This window comes from Phyllobates terribilis, unplaced genomic scaffold (assembly GCF_046119375.1).
Source record: "Phyllobates terribilis strain yellow unplaced genomic scaffold, ASM4611937v1 Scaffold_2__4_contigs__length_985480577, whole genome shotgun sequence".
NCBI classification, from domain to species: Eukaryota; Metazoa; Chordata; class Amphibia; order Anura; family Dendrobatidae; genus Phyllobates; species Phyllobates terribilis.
The window spans coordinates 692533987-692558877 of NW_027362762.1; the positions used below are offsets into that span (position 1 = coordinate 692533987).

At 42.3% G+C, this 24891-nt stretch overlaps 1 protein-coding gene across 17 annotated transcripts in view; it reads left to right on the forward strand.

The window, feature by feature from the left end:
• PLEKHA6 (pleckstrin homology domain containing A6) overlaps positions 1–24891 on the forward strand; it is a 207422-nt gene that overhangs the window by 166765 nt on the left and 15766 nt on the right. For 10 of the 17 annotated variants that reach the window (XM_073667040.1, XM_073667039.1, XM_073667042.1 and 7 more), the window contains 11 exons: positions 4117–4533; positions 4784–5270; positions 9177–9263; positions 15059–15112; positions 17459–17536; positions 19665–19733; positions 20196–20276; positions 21677–21826; positions 22452–22547; positions 22626–22737; positions 23910–24049. In XM_073667040.1, coding sequence (XP_073523141.1) covers positions 4117–4533; positions 4784–5270; positions 9177–9263; positions 15059–15112; positions 17459–17536; positions 19665–19733; positions 20196–20276; positions 21677–21826; positions 22452–22547; positions 22626–22737; positions 23910–24049 — 1771 coding nt within the window. Of the gene's footprint in view, positions 1–4116; positions 4534–4783; positions 5271–9176; positions 9264–15058; positions 15113–17458; positions 17537–19664; positions 19734–20195; positions 20277–21676; positions 21827–22451; positions 22548–22625; positions 22738–23909; positions 24056–24891 lie in introns of all 17 variants that reach the window. The other 7 variants (XM_073667054.1, XM_073667047.1, XM_073667050.1 and 4 more) reach the window with 4 other exon arrangements.

The window sequence follows — 24891 nt, forward strand, 5'->3', positions numbered from 1 at the left end:
TTACATGAATATGGCACCAAAAACATCATCAGTAAATAAATGTCACCAGAACCACCATCAGTACATGAATACATCATCAGGACCACCATTAGTACATAAATGCATCACTAGATCCACCATCCGTACATGACTACATCACTAGATCCACCACCAGTATATGAATACATCAACAGACCCACCAACAGCACATGACTACGTCACCCGAACCACCATCAGTACATGAAAATGTCACCAGAACCACCATAAGTACATGACCAGGGAAAAAAATACTTGAATATAAGAACCAAGCTTAGTACAACGAGCAATTGTAATATCAAGTTAGTCCCATAGACAGTTGTATTGCATGAACCTACAACTCCCAGTATGTCCTTAACAATGGTAAGGAGGCACTGGGAGTTGTTATTAACCCCTTTACAGCCTGGGACGTATTAGTACGCACCAGGCTGTAACCCCCGGTTCAGTGAGGGCTCCGGCGCTGAGCCCGCACTGAACCGGCCACATGTCAGCTGATTATAACAGCCGACATGTGCCTACAACAGCTGCGGGTGGAATCGTGATCCACTCGCGGCTGTTAACATGTTAAATGCCGCTGTCAATTTCTGACAGCGGCATTTAACATCGCCGCGCCGGAAGCGCGTCAATTACCCCGCCCATCGGTGACCCCGTCACGTGATCGCAGGTCACTGATGGGTGGGCATGACAACCTTGGGTCTGCAGCAGACTCCAGTGGTTGTAATGTACTGCTCGCTATGAGCGCCACCTAGTGGTCGGCGCTCATAGCACAGGAGCATCTCTACTACATAGAGGTGATCTGCTCATCACCTCTATGTAGCAGAGGCGATCGGACAGTTGCTGGTTCTAGACTCCTATGGAGACTATAGAAGCAAGAAAAAAGTGAAAAAAAAAAAGTTTTTTAAAAAAATATAAGTTTAAATCACGCCCCATTCAAGATAGAATAATAAAAAAAAAAAACACATACACATATTTGGTATCGCTGCGTTCAGAATCGCCAGATCTATCGATATAAAAAAAATTAATCTGATCGGTAAACGGCATAACGAGAAAAAAAATCGAAACGCCAGAATTACGTTTTCTGGTCGCCCAACATTGCAATAAAATGCAATAACGGGCAATCAAAACATCGGATCTACCCCAAAATGGTATCAATAAAAACTTCAGCTCGGCGCACAAAAAATAAGCCCTCATCCGGCCCAAGATCCTGAAAAATGGAGACGCTACGGGTTCTGGAAAATGGCGCCATTTTTTTTAGCAAACTTTGGAATTTTTCTTTCACCACTTAAATAAAAAAGAACCTATACATGTTTGGTGTCTACAAACTCGTAATGACCTGTAGAATAATAATGGCAGGTTAGTTTTAGCATTCAGTGAACGAGATTAAAAAAAAAGAAAAAAAAAACCATCTGTGGTATTGCACTTTTTTTGCAATTTCACCGCACTTGGAATTTTTTTCCCGTTTTCCCGTACACTATATGGTAAAACCAGTAATGTCGTTCAAAAGTACAACTCGTCCAGCAAAAAATAAGCCCTCACACGGCCATATTGACCAAAAAATAAAAACGCTATGGCTCTGGGAACAAGGGGAGCAAAAAACGAAAATGCAAAAACAGAAAATCCCAGGGTTGCGAAGGGGTTAACAGCCATCATCAGACTGCGGACGATACAGGAGCCACAGTACTGATGAGAATTAGTCAGTATCACAAACAAACATTCACATCCATGTACCTTATAGATGACATCTTCTCTGGAGTTGTTTCTTTCTTTACATCTCCATCTTGTCTAGATGCCATGATGGCTTTTCACATCCACATCTCGTCTCTGCAGACCTCCCTCTTCTCCGGTCTTTTGCAGCACATCCCCACACGGGGCCCTTAAAAATAAGAGTGTTATTAAAATGCCCTCTGCATACAAATATCTGTCCATACTATGCCCTAAATAAGTCTCCTATAGTATATGACCTCCACATTGTGTACCATTATCAGCTATATAACCGCCATGCCATCCGCCCTTATGAACCACAGCCTATTCTATAGCTGTCCTCTCTATAATTTTCCATTACACTTTCTATATCTCCACACTGTCCCCATGGCATGCTAACCCCTCTCCATATTGTGCCTCCATTTCACGCTGTCCCCTCTCCATATCCATTCTGTGCCCCCTATTCACACTATGCCCACCACGCTGCCCCCTGTCCAGTATGGTCACCACAGGCCCCAGTATAATGTCCTCCACAGTCCCATATACAGTACGGCCACCACAGCTCTTTGTATACTTTGCTGTTCCCCTGCACAGCTTCTCATTTCATGGCCCCCCCCGCACAGCCCCTCATCTCATGACCCACCCCCACACTCATTCTCATTTCATGCTCTCTGCACAGACCCTCATTTTATCCCTCCCTCTGCATAGCCACTCATTTTATCCCCCCATCTGCACAGCGCTTCATTTTATTTACCCCCATCTGCACAGCCCCTCATTTTATCCCCCCCCCCATTTTCACAGCCCTTCATTTTATTTCCCAATTCCCCCCACCTGCACAGTCCCTCAGTTTATTCCTCCCCGTCTACACCGCCCCTCATTTTATTCCTCTCCACATGCACAGCTCCTCATTTTATTCCCTCTCCATCTGCACAGCCCCTCATTTTATTTACCCCCATCTGCACAGCCCCTCATTTTATTCCCTCCCATTTGCACAGCCTTTCATTTTATTTCCCAGTTTCCCCCACCTGCACAGTCTCTCAGTTTATTCCTCCCCATCTGCACCGCCGCTCATTTTATTTACCCCCATCTGCACAGCCCCTCATTTTATTCCCCCCATCTGCACAGCCCTTCATTGTATTTCTCAATTTCCCCCACTTGCACAATCCCTCAGTTTATTCCTCCCCATCTGCACCGCCCCTCATTTTATTCCTCCCCACATGCACAGCTCCTCATTTTATTCCATCCCCATATGCACAGACCCTCATTTTATTCCCCCATATGCACAGCCCCAGTGTATTTGCGGCCGCCACTGTGCTGAATGTCTGCAGCCGGAGAAAGGTGCCGAGCAGCCGTAGGTATTCAGCTATTTTTTTTTTAAAGTGCGCCCCCCTCGGGTAGGCAAGAGATAGCGCCCTAGGCAGGTGCCTACCCTGCCTAACCCTTGTCCCTTGTAATTTTTTCCAGTGTGGATGGATAGATGGATAACTATGGGGTGGATAGATGTATATTAGATGGATGTATAGATAGATATGGGGTGTATAGATGGATAGACTTATATTAGATAGGTAGATATGGGGGATATAGATGGATATACTTATATTAGATAGATAGATATGGGGAGTATAGATGGATATACTTATATTAGATAGATAGATATGGGGAGTATAGATGAATGGATAAATAGGTATGGTATGGCTAGATAGATATGGGGTAGATGGATAGATGGCTGGATACATACATACATACATACATACATACATACAGTATGGGATTTATAGATAGATAGATATGTGGTGGGTGGATAGATAATGTCCCTTTATGAATATGCTGTTCAGTGTCCCAATCAGTTCTGTGCCAGTCTCCATGCAAAATAAGTATTTTACCAAAAAAGTTTGCATCCATAATTTTACCTCTTGCAGATGGTGCCAAAGATCCCCTGAAACCCACAGCTTGCACACATGACCCTCTAGCAGCTAGAGTCTAGCTCCTACAGTTTAGCTCTGGAATGTAGATGTGTATGCTACGCAGTGTTCTGCATACATAGAAAATTATTTGCTCCATTGTAGCCAGGTTATCGCTATGTAATATCTTTCTGACTTTATGTGTATGATTATGCAAGGCAATTGTTTGTATATTCTAATAGTGTCATTTTTATAATAATATATCCCAATGTTGTTTAATTTGCACATATTTGTGAACAGCAGTGAAGTTACAAATTATGTGAACAAAAAAATACCAATATATCCCTGAGGAATGAGTCCCTGTCCTGCAATATGGAGCTCTGTGAACCCAAAATGATTGCTTGAGAATGTTGCATTCTATTCAAATAGATTCTAAAAGCAACTAAATAAATGCTGTTTGTAAACCTTGAATGCAAATATTTATATACATGTTTTGTAGATTGGAGAGGCAAGACAGTGAAAACATTCCTCCTGTGAGGGACCGCGATCCAGAAACCAGAAGCCGTGGCGAAGGAGATGGCAGAGGTTCTGAAAAGCTAGAAAGGAGGTCCGAGTGCAGAAAGGAGCCTCTAACAAAAGTAAACGGGATGGGGACTCCTTCTGAAAGGCTTCCTGACTTGGAGCCTCCCAGACATTTCCCAGAAGGAGAACGCCCTCCACAACCCAATGGTTGGGGTTTTGTTACTTCTCCAGGGCGTCCAGCCAGTACTGCTTTTCCAGAGGGTAATGGGCAACGAAGGATGAACATGCCGCGCACCCACCCAGAGAAAATTGCACAGAGACAAAACTCAATGTCACAACTACAGCAGTGGGTCAACCTGCGTAGGGCAGCAGCTCCTACAGAAGACATGCAAAGGTAGGTCTGCAGCAACATATAGGGTGTGCTAAAGACTAGATTGAATAATATTGGCACATTAGAGAAGATGTGCTGTGTTCTTATGTCAGGGTAATACATTCTGCACCAGTAAAGGAATTAATCTCCAGAGCCCAGCAAATCATTATTCCTGTACTTTATCTTTATATATTGTATCTCCGTTTATGTACATGTACCTAAATAGAGCATTATAATACCGTATGAATTGATTGTCCGCTTTATTTCATCACAGCCCCAGCAGATATTTTCCAGGATCACACCACATGCCTGATTACTATCCACAGTACGGGTCCCAGTATCCCGATGGTTATCAGTATTACACCCCTGCAGGATCTCGACCAGACAGCATTTGCTCTATGTCAGCTTTCCCACAATGGGCTTTGGAAGACAAACATCAGGTTCTTCGCAATGGAGTACCTTATCAGGCTCGGGACTGGAAGGAGCCTGGTGTTTATGGACGCCCAGCTGAGTTATGGGGCCCTCGCCCAGCCTTGTATTATCAGGAGGTAGATGCTGCCTGTGGATCTCTCAGACGCCTTTCCCTGCAGCCTCGCTCACGTTCTGTTCCACGGTCTCCTAGTCAGGGGGCTTACAGTACTCGTCCAAGGGTCTACTCTCCTGTGCGGTCCCCCAGTGCCCGGTTTGAAAACATGTCACGGGATGAAAACTATTCAGAACCAACTGCATACTCCATGAGGCGTTCAGTTAGCTCTCCTAAAGTAAGTGTGTGAATGTGACATGAGCTACTGGTTACTATGGGCATGACGCCATGATTAGGATTGTTACTCATTACAAATCTACAGTACAGACCAAAAGTTTGGACACACCTTCTCATTTAAAGATTTTTCTGTATTTTCATGACTATGAAAATTGTACATTTTCACTGAAGGCATCAAAACTATGAATTAACACATGTGGAATTATATACTTAACAAAAAAGTGTGAAACAACTGAAAATATGTCTTATATTCTAGGTTCTTCAAAGTAGCCACCTTTTGCTTTGATGACTGCTTTGCACACTCTTGGCATTCTCTTGATGAGCTTCAAGAGGTAGTCACCGGAAATGGTCTTCCAACAATCTTGAAGGAGTTCCCAGAGATGCTTAGCACTTGTTGGCCCTTTTGCCTTCACTCTGCGGTCCAACTCACCCCAAACCATCTCGATTGGGTTCAGGTCTGGTGACTGTGGAGGCCAGGTTATCTGGCGTAGCACCCCATCACTCTCCTTCTTGGTCAAATAGCCCTTACACAGCCTGGAGGTGTGTTTGGGGTCATTGTCCTGTTGAAAAATAAATGATGGTCCAACTAAACGGAGACAGGATGGAATAGCATGCCTCTGCAAGATGCTGTGGTCGCCATGCTGGTTCAGTATGCCTTTAATTTTAAATAAATCCCCAACAGTGTCACCAGCAAAGCACCCCCACACCTCCTCCATGCTTCACGGTGAGAACCAGGCATGTAGTGTCCATCCGTTTACCTTTTCTGCGTCGCACAAAGACACGCTGGTTGGAACCAAAGATCTCAAATTTGGACTCATCAGAGCAAAGAACAGATTTCCACTGGTGTAATGTCCATTCCTTGTGTACTTTAGCCCAAACAAGTCTCTTCTACTTGTTGTCTGTCCTTAGCAGTGGTTTCCTAGCAGCTATTTTACCATGAAGGCCTGCTGCACAAAGTCTCCTCTTAACAGTTGTTGAAGAGATATGTCTACTGCTAGAACTCTGTGTGGCATTGACCTGGTCTCTAATCTGAGCTGCTGTTAACCTGCGATTTCTGAGGCTGGTGACTCGGATAAACTTATCCTCAGAAGCAGAGGTGACTCTTGGTCTTCCTTTCCTGGGGTGGTCCTCATGTGAGCCAGTTTCTTTGTAGCGCTTGATGGTTTTTGCAACTGCACTTGGGGACACTTTCAAAGTTTGCCCAATTTTTCAGACTGACTGACCTTCATTTCTTAAAGTAATGATGGCCACTCGTTTTTCTTTACTTAGCTGCTTTTTTTCTTGCCATAATACAAATTCTGACAGTCTATTCAGTAGGACTATCAGCTGTGTATCCACCTGACTTCTGCACAACACAACTGATGGTCCCAACCCCATTTATAAGGCAAGAAATCCCACTTATTAAACCTGACAGGGCACACCTGTGAAGTGAAAACCATTTCCGGTGACTACCTCTTGAAGCTCATCAAGAGAATGCCAAGAGTGTGCAAAGCAGTCATCAAAGCAAAAGGTGGCTACTTTGAAGAACCTAGAATATAAGACATATTTTCAGTAGTTTCACACTTTTTTGTTAAGTATACAATTCCACATGTGTTAATTCATAGTTTTGATGCCTTCAGTGTGAATGTACAATTTTCATAGTCATGAAAATACAGAAAAATCTTTAAATGAGAAGGTGTGTCCAAACTTTTGGTCTGTACTGTACATATGTTATATGTATATCTTGATAGAGCTGTTAAAGCTGGGACATTAGAGCACAGAACTATAAATGCAGCTCTGAATTATAATTGTAACTCTGGATCAGTCTATTATAAATAATGCCATATATTTCCAGAATGACTCAACTTACACTATATGGGCAAACGTATTGCGACACCTATACATTACATCTACAGGACCTTTTATGACATCCCATTCTAAATCTATAGACCTTAAAGGGAATCTTTCTGCAGGTTTTTGCTATTTAAAGGGGTTGTCCCACAAACAGAGTACATTTTAATCAATAGATCTTGGAATAAAAGTAAGTTTCACAATTGGATGTGTTAAAAAAAACTGTTCCTATTTTTATATTATCCATGGGTTGATTGATGAGAGATGGTTTGTGGTGAGAGAGCATTATCACTGTGACCCCATGTTTGATCTCAATAAGTGACAGATACTAAAGGCCCCTTCACACTAAGCGACGCTACAGTGATCGCGACAACGATACCACCTGTCAGGGATCGTTGCTGCGTCGCTATGTGGTCGCTGGTGAGATGTCAAACAGTCAGATCTTCCCAACGACACAGCAACGATGTGGCGACCCATAACGATCTGTGTAACGATGCACGCTTATGTGTTTCTGTGTCTGAGTCGTCAACAAGGTCGTTGGTAAGGTGTCAAACACAGCGATGCATGCTACCCAGCGGGGCCTCAACGATCAAAGAAATGTCCACACCATTCTGACACGACCAGCGATCTCACAGCAGGGGCCTGGTCGCTGCTAAGTGTCAAACGTAGCGAGATCGCTACTGAGGTCGCTGTTGCGCCACAAAACTTGTGACTCAGCAGTGATCTCGCTAGCGATCTCGCTTAGTGTCACGGGGGCTTTAGGTTCATGGTAACAGATCTATTACTTATCAAGTACGCTGAGCTGGGGGTAGAAACCTCTGTTTAGAACTTAGGGGCCCCATATCTAATAGATAGCTGTTGTCCAAGCGATGGTGCAGCCGATCATTCGGCACAGCTATGTCTCCTGACTGTTCCAGACAGAAGAGTGCTCCTATGTTCTCTATGAGAGACTTCTCTGGCGGCTCATCGGGCTGAAAACAAAAGGATTGGCAGTCTGAAATCGGACTTGCTGGATCTTTATCTCCCTCAACATCACCTGTCTGGGAAGAGTCAGGAGGCCCACCATAAAAATGAGGATGCTTTCACACCGCAGCACCCATTCAGTGGCTCCGTCGAGGCTTAAATCCAAACCCCCCTCAAAACGGGATTCGGGCACATGCGCGGACAGGGCCATAGACTATAATGGTGTCGACAGAGCAAACGTGCGCTGTGTCGTGCATCATTCTCGGACGTGGAGGCGGACACTCATATGTAGCATACGCCCGAATTCCGTTTTGCGGCGGGTTCGAACATAAGCCCCGTTGGGAGCCACTGAACAGGTGTCTGAATGCAGTGTGAAAGCGTCCTAAGACTGTTGGCCGAAATATGTATGGTGGCCTTACGTAGGACATTCACATAATGGCCACCAAAAAATTTTGTGTATGTGCACGATTGCTCTGAGATCATTACAGATGACAAAACCCCAATTTACAAGCCTTGTCCCGTGGTTTGGGCTTCTGTAGATTATGAAGTTGTGACACAATCCACTTGATCATATCCCATTGTGCACATCTGTTGCACAATTTGATATGTCTGATAACGCAGACTAATAACGTTGTAGTAGCATTGATTAGGACAGTTACATACAGTGATTATTGCTAAATGCCAACACGTTCAATTGGATTGCACAATTCATAATTTCTGATTTAATGAAGTTACTTTTCCTTTTTTTGTCTTGGGGCTGAAGTTGCCACGCATTTTGTCAGCAGAATCGCCAGCAGAAGCTGTCCGTGACTGGTGTTGAGCGAATTTGTTCGGCATTTCAAATTCGTGTTCAGGGTTCCAGCTTGTTCGCGCCAAAAAATCGTCTCCGCCCATGAACATCCCTGATTTGTCACGCAGCTTACTCAGCCCTCTTATGCACACATATTGGATATGTTCTCCTGTAGCAACTGAAATCCACAAAAATAAAGGCAGTGCCAGCTAGCCGTCTGTGGTTTTAGATAGTTGGGAAAAAGTTGTAGAAAACATTACTGTTTCCAGAGGATAACATTTGCTGGATGGTTCATTTACAAAATTTCTTTATTTCTCTCCTCAGTATGACTATTTGGGTGACCGTCGACCGATGCCCGCTGGAGTGTACTCTTACAGCTACCCATCATCTCCTCCTCTTCATGACAAAATGGTAAGCCTCTACGGAAGAAAGTAAGGCAGAGACCATTCGGCTCATTGGACATAAGTGTGCATTGTGATGGATAGGGCACCTTGTCTATTCCAAACATTTCCTTTGTATTTGCCCTGTCCTTGTGGTGTGTCTCTGTGCCAGCAGTATCTCAGATTTGCGTTCTTTTCTCTGTTTTTGTTTTTTTTGCTATTTCTTTCATATAATACCACACGACTAAAAAAAACTGTTTATTGTGTTTTTTGTAATTTTTTAAATAATGATCCTTTTCTGCGGCTAAATAGTTATATATTATGACATAATTTATGACTTTCTTTATACTGGTAGATAGGATAAGAATAATACATTGTGCACATATAAAATCCACTCACCTGTGCAGTCTGTGCACAAGATCCCCAAACTACAGCCTAGTGTTGGGCAAGTAATTTTCTCAAGGGACCACATGAGGAACTGTGAATATTTGGAGGGCCGAACCAACACACTGAAATTAATTCTGATCTATATGAATATTAACTTATTATTATTATTATTTGTTTTATAACTTAATATTGAGAATAATTAAGTATGTTGATTAGCTGCTACTGCTAATACTTGTTACAACAGGGCTATTTGTAACATGTATTCTTACCTATTGCAGCAAATCAACACCATATCATTTACTGCTCTTTATAAAGTTTATAAATTTTACTGCTGCTGTTATTCATCTCTTGTACATTAATCAGCAGCTCCCGCTGCACAATATGATGTCCCCACAATCTTCCCCCACATACATTATGATACCCCACGGCCCACACACACAGTATGATGGTCCCTAGTGCCCCCACACACAGTATGATGACCCAAACAATCCACCACACAGTATGATGGACCCCACAGCTCCAGCGCAAAAAGTATGATTTCCTACAGCCCCCCAAATACAGAATGTTGGTCGCGCAACCGCCCACACAATGTGATGGACCTAACAGCTCCCCACACAGTATGATGTCCCCCAAGCAACCCCACACACACAGTATGACATCCCCCACAGTCCCCAACACAATATGATGCCCCACAGCTCCTTACACAGTATGATGCCACCACAGTGCCCACGCACAGTATGATGAACCCGACAGCCCCTACACTCATTATAATTCCCCCACATAGTATAATGGGTCCCACAGCTCCCAACTCAGTATGATGGTCCCAAAGCACCCCCCCCCCCCACACACACACACAGTATGATGGCTCCACAGTCCATAAAACGGTATGATGGCTCCCACACAATATGGTGTCCTCATATATTCCCCCCACAAGTAACTGACAATAAAAAAAGAAAAAAACACTACTCACCTTGTCCCCTTTCTCAGGCATACTGCTCTGGTCTTTGCGGTTTGCAGACTGAGGTTCCATGCATCAGGCGCGATCTAGTGACGTCATTGCACCTGTTGAACTGAGTCTCACAGGCGGAATGATAGAAGTGGGTCCTGACGACTCAATATCCCACCATTGTATTCAATGCTGTCTGCGTCCTAAGGATGCATATATCGTTGAAATTGTGACGCCGGGTGGGGAGATGTTTGGCATTAGACTCCCACTATTCATGGACAGTACGCCACTATTTCTGAATAGTGGCTCCAGGTCCAAAAAAACAATCCATCTTGTGCTCCAAGTCATTGCTTAAGAATATACTGTTGTCGGACATAAATTCAATTGTGGGTTTAGAAACCTGTAGGCACAGTCAATGACACCTATCTATATTTCTGAAATAGCTCAGATAAATTGCCCAAATATATGAGATACTCCAAAAGTGAAGCTTAATTTGCAGTCCCATGTAGCCCTGCATGGGTGGAGTAGACTAGCCCAATTACAATGTCCTACTCTTCCTGGTTAGATGCCAGGAGTTCAGTCACACACGTGACCTGTAACAACACATATTTTCTATGTTGTCTGGGCTAAAGCTGAACACAGCATTTAGTCATATAGTAACATTTATCATGGTGACCTCATGTTGGTCTGATGTTATCTTGTCATGATTCCATCAAGATTGGAGTTACCCTAAATTCTGTTGTCAAACCCGTTTCTCCATGTAGAATAGGTACTCTTGTTGATAACCAATAAATTGTAATTGTGCATGAAAATACTTCATGGTTCATATAGAATCCGGCCCTTGGGTGGAAGAGTGCAGTCTACTTAGATTTTCTAAAAGCTTTTGCTTCCCTGCCACATGGAAGGTTAAACTAAAGGATGTAAGCCTCGGGGAAGGTGGAAAATACAGACGCTTAAAAAGAGCACAGCAATTGTATCCACACTACTGTCTTAAGATGCAGAAGTGAAGGACGTTATTCGTGGATGGTGACAATGGTGGGTGATTTTTAAATGAATGTGTAGCTACTTTAAAATAGGAGACCTCTAAAGGTGGATGGGAACAGTTGGCAGCAGTCTTATAGATATAAGCATTGTACAGCTACCAATGGGCCTGTCCAGCTGTACGTAAATACAACTTGATCACTGTGTAATAATATACTTCGGGTTATATTTCCCATAACTATTATGCATAGTGAATGATATTATGTGCATGGGTCCATCGCCACCTTTACCAATGCTGTAGAGTGGTCTTCAATAAAATCGTACCAGATACAGATCAGTGAAGAAAATGTCTGGCGCTTTTGGCCCTTATCACAGATTTACAAACTGGCATGTTAAATCCAAATTATTTTTCTAATATTAAAAATAATAATTGAAAGTATTGAATGTTAAACAGAATTTGTTATAGCTTGATGAAGATCCATGTCCAAGATTGAAAAAGTCTTTGCTATTTAATATTTTTATTAGAATTTTAACATTAAGTAACAATCTGGACTTAAAAGGGTTGTCCAGTACTTTTAAAAATATGCCAATGTGTTTTAATGATAAATAAAAGCTTCTTTCTAATTACCTCCTGTTGCTGTTTCTGCCTGTGAGCGGCGCTATCGGTGGCCGCTCACAGGCAGCACATCAAGTGAGGCGTGACTCAGCGCTGGGGTCCCCGCGGTGGCTGCTGGGTTGTGGATGAGGTTATTCCCCTGCGTCACACCCAGCATCCACCGTGCACTTTCCCAGTGAATGAGGACAGGGAGAGTGCGCGGTGGATGCCGGGTGTGGCGCAGGGGAATAACCCCGCCCACAACCCAACAGCCACCGGTGGAACGTGGAAGAGGGACCCCCGGCTGCAGCCTGGACTCGTCGTGACGTCAGCGGATGTCAGAGCCGGATGCAGCCGGGGGTCACAGGCAGAAACAGCACCAGGAGGTAATTAGAAAGAAGGTTGTATTCATCATTAAAACACATTGGCATATTTTTAAAAGTACTGGATAACCCCTTTAAGATCCGAGCTTGGAATTGTGTAATATGGGCCAAAATCGCCAGAGATGGTCTTTCTGGTCTGTATATAACACAGACATGAAGACCAGGAGACTCCCATGAGACTTGCTATCTATAGCATGATACATTGTAGCAATCCATCAGCCTTGTAAACAGGACTAGGCCAGGGCTCACTCCCTGGTTGTCAGCAAATTCCCATTCATTATCATTAAGCAGACTGGTAAGGAGTTAAATAAATATTCATTATACAGTATTATATAATAAATATCAAAAGTGCCTTAAACAAATAAGTGAGAATAGCCTGTGAAATATTATTTTCTTACATAAATAGATGTTTGTTGTCTGTTTATCCAGAGAGAAATGGACTCCTCATTTTCTGTGCTGGTTACTCGATATGTGTATCTCAGAGAACATTGGGCACATACCCATCGCGCTGGGTTGCTGCCTTCGGCAAATTTGTTAATTGTCTCCTCTCCAAACCCATCTTTTTTGAGGCTACAGTATCCCTGAGTCCTTGGTATAATTAGGCATAGTCAGAATTCTAGTATTCCGATGACTATTCCTTGTCCATCCAAGCATTGTTATACAGGATACCTTAGAAATGGATTTGTGATTCATAATGTGTATGGTCCTCAAATTCTATCTACTATATAATCGGCTTATCCCGTCTGTCTGTGCGTCCAGGAAATCCCGTGTCACTGATTGGTCCGGCCGCGCACAGGCTGCGCCGCTCCCCGGTCCTCACTAACACTGTTCGCTGATTGGTCGCGGCCGCCAGCGATATTGGCGCCAAATTTACAGAGCGCGCGGTGGATGCTGGGTGTGACACGATGGGGGATAACCCCGCCCACAGCCCATCATTCACCGTGGTATGCAGAACAGGAGACCCCTGGCTGCAGCCGCAAATAGTCGTGATGTGAGCGGAAGCAGGAGCCGGCTGCAGCCGGGGGAATTACGTGCTGGCTGTGCGTGGTCAGCGATGTTGTCACAAGCAGTATTGACAACATGACGTAATTACAAAATTCATTAGGGGCCCCGGGGGGATACATTGGGGGGTTAATTTAAAGTAGTGCACAACCCATTTAAACACTGCTTCGCTGATTAGTCGCGCCCGGTCGGCCGCATACATATTTTAGAATACCCGATGCGTTAGAATCGGGCGACCATCTAGTATTCTAATAAAGGCAAAACAGAAAGCAAAAAATATATCAGCTCACCCACTTAGAAGATCTCCGCACGGAACCAGTAGTGCGACTGGGAAAATGAATCAGGAAACCAAGGAAGATTCAGATGTACAAATCTTCTAAAAACAATTATACTTTATTTGGTCATAGAAAAAATATTAAAAACCCTTAGGAGGACATCAGCAAACGCGTTTCGAACTATGAGTTCTTAATCATTGCATAGTGAAAAGCCGCATGGAGATAGCGTCATATGTCATATCCTGTTAATCACATACTCCAAAAGAGAATTAAACGAATACATGCAGAAAAAACATATAACATACAAAAATATTAAAAATATTCCAAACAACAAGAATAGTATTCCAGAAAAATATTAATGACCCAATTTGCCATAATGGAGATACAACAACATTCAATACTATTGGCATTGAGAAAGTCATAAGACCACATAGAGGAGGCGACCATAGGAGAAAACTCCTGAATAGAGAAAGTTGGTGGATCTACACTCTGAATACACGTGCGCCGGCTGGCATGAACGTCAGACACGATCTGATGTATCATTATGAATGAGGGCTTCCCCCCACCCCACCTTCTTTCATTCGCAATGGGTAGACTCATTAATATTTTTCTGGAATACTATTCTTGTTGTTTGGAATATTTTTAATATTTTTGTATGTTATATGTTTTTTATGCATGTATTTGTTTAATTCTCTTTTGGAGTATGTGATTAACAGGATATGACATATGACGCTATGCGGCTTTTCACTATGCAATGATTAAGAACTCATAGTTCGAAATGCGTTTGCTGATGTCCTCCTAAGGGTTTTTAATATTTTTTCTATGACCAAATTAAGTATAATTGTTTTTAGAAGATTTGTATAGCTGGATCTTCCTCGGTTTCCTGATTCTAAAAAAGGAGCCCACCCATTTGTATGGAAAAATAAGATTTGAAAAAGTGTTATAAATGGTTGTATCCTGTGTGTGTCATGTTTTTGGGTCTATCATGTATAGTGATTAGGCTACTCTGTACACGTTGCATGTATTGTGTGCTGTGTGTAGTATGGATTGCCATAGACGCTGCATGGCAAATTATCTTCCCTTCCCTGCTTTAGCGCTTTTTGCACTTTTCAGCTTGCCAGTTTTCTGTTCCTCCGGGCATTGCCTAATAGCACTTTATTATTCAGTAAATGTGGGGTTGGAGGCGCCCAGCTTTTGCTCTGCTTTGCCTTTTTAACCCTGTGTTTGTCTCCTGCTGCTGCTTCCCCTTCCCCACAGGATGAAATGTTAGATCTTCAGTTACAGAGACATCTTGATTTTTTGGATCAGCAGGTAGGAAGCCACAAAGCTATGTTCATTTCTGCCTAAAGTGTGTTGGTGTCACTGTGACCCAGTGTCAGACCTTTCCCTCTGTTTCTTAGATTGTGTGATACATAGCCCTTGTAACAAGGTGTCTCCGCTTGAAAGAATTTGTTGCTTTGTCAGTGTAAATAATCAAGTGTGTATGAAACAAATAATCAGACAAGTAAAAGTATCAGATAATAATGCAAAAATCTATTTAAGGGAATCTGTCACCAGGTTTTTGCCACTTAATCAGAGAGCAGCATAATATAGGGATGGAGGCCCTGATTACAGCGATATGTCACTTATTGGGCTGCTTGCTGTAGATTCAATAATCTCCTGCTAATAAAACACTGATTTTATCACTAGCGGAGTGGTAAACCTGCTGCCATATTCCATATTCGTGAGCTCTGTATAACCCCACCACTGATTGGCAGATTTCTGCCTATGCACAGCGCACAAAGAACGCTGCCAATCTCTAGCTGGATTTATACTGACCCATTATCATGACTAACCATTTCCAGGATCTCTCTTTTCCTGATATCCTTGCAATGTAAACTGGCTGCCAATCAGCCAACAAATGAGCAAAAGATTAGTTCGCTAAGTGAAATTATTTTTAAGGAGGCTTACAATCATCTTGACAGCACATGTCCTTTGCAAGTAGGACATGTGCTGCCGAAAACAGTTGCAGTCCGTTCACAAAGAATGATCTATTATTGATCGTTCTTCACGAATAGGAAATATGGTCTGCCTGTCTAAGGGTCTGTATGCATTTCCCAATGCACAGGATTACACGATCGCATGTTTGCCAGTGAGCAGGCATTTAATAGCCTGTTTAGAGGCCGCCCCGACTTCAGATGTGCACTGAGCAATATGTAATAGATCATTCAGTGTACATAGTCTGAGGATTTTATATTTGTGCTGCACAAAACATTGTTTTACCTGATGAACGAAAATTGCTTGTTCATCAGATGGTCGGCAGCCTGTTTACACTGCCCGATTATCAGCAAACGACCATTCCTATAAATGCTCCTTCATGATAATTGTTGAGAGCAAAAGGCCCTTGAATAGTTTATTAAACGACTACTGATCAGCAAACAAGCATCGATCAGTAGTTGTTTAATGGCAAACTAAGTAGAGGAGGTCAATGAGGCAACCAGATAAAGGTATACAACTAGAGAAAAAGCGATTTTTTTCCACAGACGTCGAAGTTGACTTCTAACATCCTTTATCATTGGATTGGGGGAATTATGTCTACCAATACTCAAAACTTTTTATACAAATGTCCAGGCAAGAAAATACAGACAACCTACTGGATAGAGGTGATGATGTAAATAATGATGACCTCACCTTTCATATATCCAAGAAAATGTAAAAATTAGTTTAGACTTTGCCTGCTTTGGACAGGGTTTTTTTTTAAACTGTTTACTGATGATATAATAGGGTAGGTCATTGCGAGGAGATTTCCATCTATTAACTTAGCGTTACATAAAAAGATATTTGAAAATGGGATTTCTTAACCAGATAAATCCCTTTAAATACTTGAATATATTCTACTTAGGTTAGGAGCAATACTGGGAACACAGAAAATGAGGAATCTGTGCACTTTATCAAAAGCAGTGATTAAGAAGAACAAATTAAAGGCAAAATGCACAGCTGCTCATATCATGGATATAAAGAAATTCAAATTGGCTGACAACTCTAAAGGATGTTAGGGCCCATTCACACTAGAACTCAGCTTTTTGATTATCAGTCTCAGTCTGTCGACACAGACTGATAATCACCCGACTACTGAAAAAGCCCAGTAAGTGATACTTCGTTGGAATCAAGCATGCTTAATAATCATCATTCTTGCTAGCACATCGTCCTATACGAACAGTATGTGCTGCCGAGAACATGATACACATAGTGATCGTATTAATGATCTGCCTATCTAAACAGGCCATTAAGATACTGCCATTTGGCTTGCATGTAGCCATTCGATGGTCATTTAATAGCTTCGATCAGCCGCCTTAGTGAACCCTTAGAATGGAGCAGCAGTTGAGCACGCACCCTGCCGCTCCATTGATAGCCTATAGGCCTGATGAAGGGTTGCACCAGTTACACTGTAATTAGTTGTTAGTTATAGTGGCATTAGCTATAATATTGTTGGCATGTTAGTCACCAAGATGCCCAGATCCTTCTTTGCTCGCTAAGTTTTTCTCAATGTTCTAGTCAGATACTGACCGCTATGTGTAATTTAGTGTAGATCACAGTAAATGGGTCACAAAATGTCAGCGTGAATGCTATGACTGGATTTATTCTTCATCCTCTGTTTCCCCCCCACACCTGCTGCAGATGAGTGAGAGTGAGACTTTGATCAGCATGGTGAATAATATGGTTCACTCGTCCCCCAGAGCACAGATCTTCATGCAAGTAAGAGAACACTTAAGTGTCACCTTCACTCTGCATGGCACAACCCATTATCATCTCCCCATGAGATATAATACATTGACGTTAGGAGACTAACTACCCTCCATTCAGTTAATGCCGATTATCTCAGGTACTACTATTATGTGCTCATATAATTGCATTGAAGCTGATCTGTCACAAGATTTCACAATATCATTATTGTACATTAATTAATCTCTTAGACCTGATTATGCTGATGTACTTAATTTAAAGAAACGTTGTCACTAGCTTTTGCCATGTATCTGAGAGCAACGTAATGTAGAGACAGAGACCCTGATTCCAGCAATCTGTCACTTATTGGGCGACTTGCTGAAGTTTTAATAAAATCAGGAGATTATCACTAGAGGACCAGAAAACCTGCTGCCATGTTGTCCTCCATATTCATGAGTTCTGTATAACCCCGCCCCCACCACTGATTGTCAGTTTTCTGCCTATGTACAGTGTACACAGAAAGCTGCCAATCAGTGGTGTGGGTTGGGTTATACAGGGCTCAGCAGTCAGAGAGCTGGTAGCAGCCCAGTAAGTGACACATCATTGGCATCGGGGTCTCTGCTGTTATATCATGCCGCTCTTAGATGGGGTAGCAAACATCTGCTGACAGATTGCGTTTAGAGGGAATATGTCAGCAGCTTTTTACTACCTAATCTGAGAGCGGCATGATATAAGCAAAGAGACCCTGAATCCAATGATGTGTCACTTAGTTTACTGGTTGCAACAGTTCTGACACAATCAAGAATTTTTCAATTTAGCAATGAAGCAGAGCTCAGAAAGCTGCCCCTGCCCACACCAGGCTCTGTATGTACATAGCTTTAGGCAGTGAGCTGCTTATCACAGAAGGGGGCGGAGTCGGACCAGGGCTCATGCTGCCAGCTGGTTACAATTACCAGGTGATTAATCCTTCAGTGTAAGAAAACAGCACACAGCCTAATGAGTGACACATCACTGAAATCAGTGGCTCAGACCCTACCTCATGCTGTCCTCAGATTACATAGCAAAACTGCTGACAATTCCTTTAAAGGTGTCAATACCTTTATATTTAATTAGGTTAGGAGCTTACCACTTAGAAATACTGGGAACACAGAAAATGAGGAATCTGTGCACTGTTTGTACATTGCCTTTATAAAGTAAGATAAAAAAAAGTTTTCTTGCCTGATATTACAATGCTAATTTTCATATTGTGGGCAAAACTTAAAAAAAGGATTATACAGCCATTCTTCATACTTTCAAAGTAAGCACACCAGCTTCATCAGGCTTATGAGATCTGTTTAATAATTTATGCAGTTTATATTGTGACAGATCCTCTTTAGGCTGTAAAAATATGCACATTTGTTGTTAAGAGTTATTAATGGCAAGTAGAGGTGTCATTGTGTCATCCACGTCACACCATGCAATATCATTTCCGTACATAGACAAGATGCACATAGAAGGCATTAGATCTTGGATTAGGAGAAAGGATAAACCTCCATAATATTAGGTCTCATAAATAACTGCAGCGTGTAATAATCTTTCACCAGACATAAATCTGCATTTCAGGAGTTGAGTGATCTTATCGTATTACTCTTAATTGGTTAACCCTCTAAGATAAGGCCTTATTCAGACGTCTTCCATTTTTCATGTACACAAGAAATGGTTTCATCAGTGTTTGGTCAGGTTTTACCATCAGTTTTTCATCAGTGATTTTTATCTATGAAAAAAATGAATAAATTACAAAGTTTCTCGTATACATTACAATGATAATCGTGGACAGCACATGGATTGTACACTGGTGTCATCTGTGTGCTGACTGTGATTTTCACGGATTTATAGACTTGCATGGGTATCCATGATGCAAATTATATTGATTACATTGCGGACACACCGGAGACGTGTGAACAGTCCCATAGATTATAATGGGATATCACATGTACAACGGAACAACGGACATCTGAATAAGGCCTAAGGCTCAGCCTGCTAAAGCTTTCATTCTCCTGAAATGTGGCTTGGCCGTCCGTACAGGTCACCCAGTTTGTGAAGTGCCAATTATGCTTCCATATGTATTACATATTGCTATTGACAAGTGCTGAGCGGACTTTTGTTGGGTTTCCCCTTTTAGGTGTCTCCTTATGCAGATCCATACAGAGAAGCTTTGCAGAGCTACAAAATTAATGAACAGGATACGGATGTAAGTTTTCCATTGTGAGAAGCTCCAGATACCATAAGTTAGGGTATGTGAACATGATCAGGAGCCACTATGGGTTTGAGGCTGCGCGTCAAACCCGCAGCGTCCATATGTTACAGCATAGTGGATGGGATTTGTAGAAATCCCATGTCCACTATGTGTTCATCTGTGCACCTGTGGATCACCCGTGGACATTGACATGCGGCGCGTCTTTCAAGACTAGCGACTCCACAAGAGAAATCTGATCAGTACCGTGCATTGAGTGCGGTGAATCCACATGGTTCAGTGAACACATGCGGATTCACCCGTGTTCAGTAGAACACAGCGCTTTGGACGCAGGATAAAGTATGCTGCGTCCAAAGCGCTCCTTGTCCAGATCGTGTGCACATACCCTTTGTGTGTGTTCAGTGTTCAATAATGCAGTGCTATGAAGTCTCTGACGGCCAGTACGTTTCTTTCCTCTAGAAGCTCCTGGGTCGGCTGTGTGAGCAGCACAAGGTAGTGAGGGAGCAGGACCGGCTGGTCCAGCAACTACGAGCTGAGAAGGTAAGGGAGCATTACTACACATAATTATCATGTCGCTAACGCTGCTGGAATAAGGTACCATGCAGGAGCCATATATTTTGTGGAAAAAAACAAGATTGGAACCCATCAAAACAAAGCAGAAAGTTTTCCTTGGGAAACTAATCTTTGCTATGTTTTGATGGGAGTCTATCCTGATCTTGATATAAAATATACAGCTCCCACACACAGCCGTATTACGGAAAGCATCTCTGAGGAAACCATAAAACTCCTGTCTCTGCATTTGTAATTTCCTAAAAATAGTGTTGATTTTTGAGACGAACAGTAAAACAATAAAGCTTCTTAACGAGGACCTGTCACCAGGTTAAAAGTGGCCAGTTTATTATTCCTGTTGTTCCCAAGAGTATTCAGTTTTTGGTTTCCTTTTTTTTTTAAAATCCACCCTACGGTCTGAGAGATATGGGCTTTTTAATTTTTATTGTCTGTACCAAGGGGGCGTTGCTCACAGGGTGTTCTGGAGACATGTATTCAGGCTACTCTGTGTGATTACACTTTAGGCCATGCTCCTTTAGTATTGACCATTAAAATTAGCACTAAATAAAAAGGCCCCTATCTCTGAAACCATGTGGCGGATTTAAAAAAAAAATCTGAATTCTCAGGGGAGCAGCGGGAATAAAATAAGAGCAAAAACTGGTCACTTTTGACCTGGTGACAGTCGGCATTTCAGGGATGATGCTACCACTTAGAGCCGATTGTTTGGGCTTGAAGTGACAGAAGCATCTGACATCGTTTTTCTTTTTTTCCTGCTCCTTTCCGCTCCTGAAATATGGCCTCTTCTTCCCTGTATGTAAATTTATTATTCTTGCCAACTGGGTGTGATCCTCAAGAAGACTTCCATAGAGAAGTGTTCAGGATCACACCCACTTTTATACATAGGGCAGAGGGGTCCATATCTCAGTAATGGACAGGCACAGGAACAATCAAAGAACATCACCAGATTCAGGAGAACAGTGACATTTACAGCAGATAAAAAATGGACATGGTTGTATCAAGTGACGGATCCTATTCGGTATGAAGTAAAGACACATGCATCAAGCAAGAATGAAAGAATAGAATTATGTAATAAAAAGAAAAAATAACTTTTTGCAACTCCTATTCTGACACACTGTATGTCTGCAATAATATTTTCACACATAGCAAACTTGTTGCAGAAATGTCTGTGACTGTCCTATTCAACTGAATGGGGTTTGCAGAAATCTGCACATGCTGCACAAACAATTCTGCTCCAAGGGAAAATATCCCAATGCGGAGAATGATACTGTCCTATAATAAACACCATACTTATAAAGGCCTATGAATAAAACATGGATTGAGAATAATAAGACTAATTCCTAGATTGCACTAACTGCTTGTCTTCTGTACAGGAAAGCCTGGAGAGTGCACTGATGGGAACTCACCAGGAGATGGAGATGTTTGGCAATCAGACAGCATTTCCAGAGAAGTTACTGCATCGGAAGGAGTCTCTCCAGAACCAGCTAATCAGTATCCGAGTGGAGCTGTCCCAGGCCACCACGGTAAGGCACATGCTGCCACTCATTACAGTAGGCACTATATTGGTTACTAAGAAATTTACAGCCTGCACATCAAAAATGGTTAATTAAATTATCTTCTCATGGCATGACCTGTCCCTGAAATGACAAGGACAACATTGCAATTATTACATGTCAGAGCTACTTACATAATTACATTACATGCTACTTTCCATATGGGATATGCTCACCCACTCACAATAAGGCTAGGGTCACACGACCGTATTTTCTATCTGAGAAAATCGGGCCGATTATGCTAAACACACTCTGATCTGAGTGTGATGATAGTGTGATCCGATTTTTTCGAATGAGAAGATGTAAAAAAAAAGTCTTCATTCTGTCAGTCTGTGAAAAGCGCACTGTACACAGATGTCATCCGAGTGCTGTCCGATTTTCCATTTCCTTATTGAGTTGCTTGTCCAGTTGCGATCTGAATATTGGAAATACGGTAGTCTGCACAAGTTCTAAGACTGTTATTGAGAAAGACCCCAAAATCCTACAACTGCTGCCATTTTACATGCCTAATGTCAGCTTATTATCAAAGGTACACCTGAGCATTTATCTTCTGTTTACATCCTGTAATGTGTCAGATGTGTCTCATGTATTCTAGGCATTAAATAATAGCAGCTTGGAGTATGAGGTGCTGGAGGGGGAAGTCTCCGCTTTACATGATGCTTTGTGGGAGCAGCTGAACCTTAATATACAGGTAAGAAATGCAGATACTCAGGAAAAAAGCAATGCATGTCAGAGCAAGCAATTCATGGATTGTATACTGATTTTTCAGAATGAATTGATGAATAGACACATTCAAAGGGAAATATGGAGGATTCAAGATGTCATGGAAGGCCTTAGGAAAAATAACCCCTCCAGGGGGACAGACACAGCCAAACACAGAGGTGAGTTTGAGTTCCAACTGTTTGATAATAATCCCTCCCAAAAAGTCAGATGGGCTTAAAATGTTGTGAAAAGGAGGATCCTAATTAAAGGGGATATCCAGGACTTTGTAAAAAAAAAAAAAATGTGCCTAAGCACTAATAGGCAGGTAGTTGCTACCTACCTGCCTGATGTCCTCGGCACCGTTCTTCGCCGGCACTAAGCAGTCATAGACCGCTGCTGCCGGTGATTCAGCTGCTTCTGCTGACGTTCGCTTTGCTCTATTGACAGGGCGGGACTGCTGATGTCATGCTAATTGACAGATGGCTTCTGCTACCTAACTGGGGGAGCTGGCTGTCGGTCAGCATTACGGCAGCAGACACACTTTGTCAGCAGAGCAGCCCGGAAGAAGAAGAGCTGCTCTGTTGACGGAGCAGCTGAATCGCCAGCAGGAGCAGAGAATAACTCTGTGACAGTGCCAGGTGCAACAGGAGGCAGTTGCCTTTGTTAGCAACTACATGCCTGTTAGTTTTTTGACACATAGTAAAACAAAAAAAGTCACGGACCACCCTTTAAAGGGAACCTAACAGGAGATTCCTACTGCCCGAACCCAAACATTCGCTGCGCTATTGCAGCCAGGTATGTAATATTCAGAAACGCTGTGAAGTAAATATACTATTAAAAGTTGACGTGAACAATGCTTCTTGGAAGAGTAGTCCAAGACCGAGGCAGGTTCCAAGCTGTTTCTCCTGCCTTGCTCTCCTAGACTGACATATCTCCCTCTGTACATACATATAGGAAGAGACCTGTCAGACTAGGAGAGAAGCCATCAAGGACCTGCCTTTTGGAATAGTCATCCGTGACGCATTGTCCCCGCCGACATTTCAAAAGTATGTTTTCTTTGAAACGTTGCAGCATTTCAGAGTACTACATACATGGCTTTAATAGTGCAGCGAGTGTCTGATTTGTGCTGCCTGTGGCTTGTTCAGTACGAACATACGGTCTGGTTCCCTCTAAAGAATTTGTAGTGACGTTACAAACGAGACGATTGCATATGTATATAGTTATTTCTAGCTATTTATTACAAGCAGTAGACGTTATACCACTGAATACATTTGAGTCACTATAATTTTTTACAATCTCCCTGTACATGTCCTTCCTTTTTTCCATCATTGATCTGTGTCCTTTCCCATAGTAGTTGCAGGGCCTTCAACAACATTCACATCGAATAGTCCAGCCAGCCCCTTGAGCTCTGCCAGTCTCACCAGCCCCCTCAGCCCATTCTCTCTCATCTCAGGATCTCAGGGATCGCCTACTAAGCATACTACAAGTGAAGTAAGTGTATGTATTTCATATTTTATACATGTGCTAATAATTAGGCAGGACCTTCTGCTGTTCATGGGCATCACCCCCAGAGGGCAGCGCACACAGTTACTATTACAACACCTTTTTATTCTCTCCAATTCTATATCATTCTTTTCTATATGACTTTGGGCCATTTACCTAGTTAATTCAGAGATTGATCTCATTTATTTCATTACTAATTATTTCAGCAGAAACTACATTTCTTAAATACATTTGTACTAGCGAAAGTAAAGTCTTGATTTAGATCAGTACTGCAAATTTAAACTCTTGTAGCAATTTACCCTCTAGTATACTTTAGATGTAACCTTTTTTTAGTTCTAAACTTGCTGTCAGTAAATAGAAACATTTGTTCTTTACATTGAGAGGTTAAACCTATTCTAACCATGTCCTGCTCACACAACTGATTGGCGGTAGCAGCACCACATTTTATTTTGTAGAGGAGATCTATGTACGGTGACACATTGTAAAAGCTCATACACATTACATTATAGTCAGTGCTAACCATCTAATATTAATGGGGGTCCCCTACAAACTGGGGGAGAAAAGGCAGATTGACCTTAAATGCCCAGTCCCTTGGTCATCCCAGGAGATAAGCTGTGCTTATAGGTGGCAGAAACAAAGATTCTCGGGAGAGATACAAGTGTTCGACCAAAAATATTTAAAGCACGTGTAGGTTTAATTTCAAACCTAGCATCTTAAAGTGAAGTTATCATCAGTAAATGACCTATTGATTAAATCAGGTGTCTGTGTTACATGTAATTTTTACATATTTTCTGGCAATTTTCACACTGGCGAAAGAGGCTTTTTTTGAC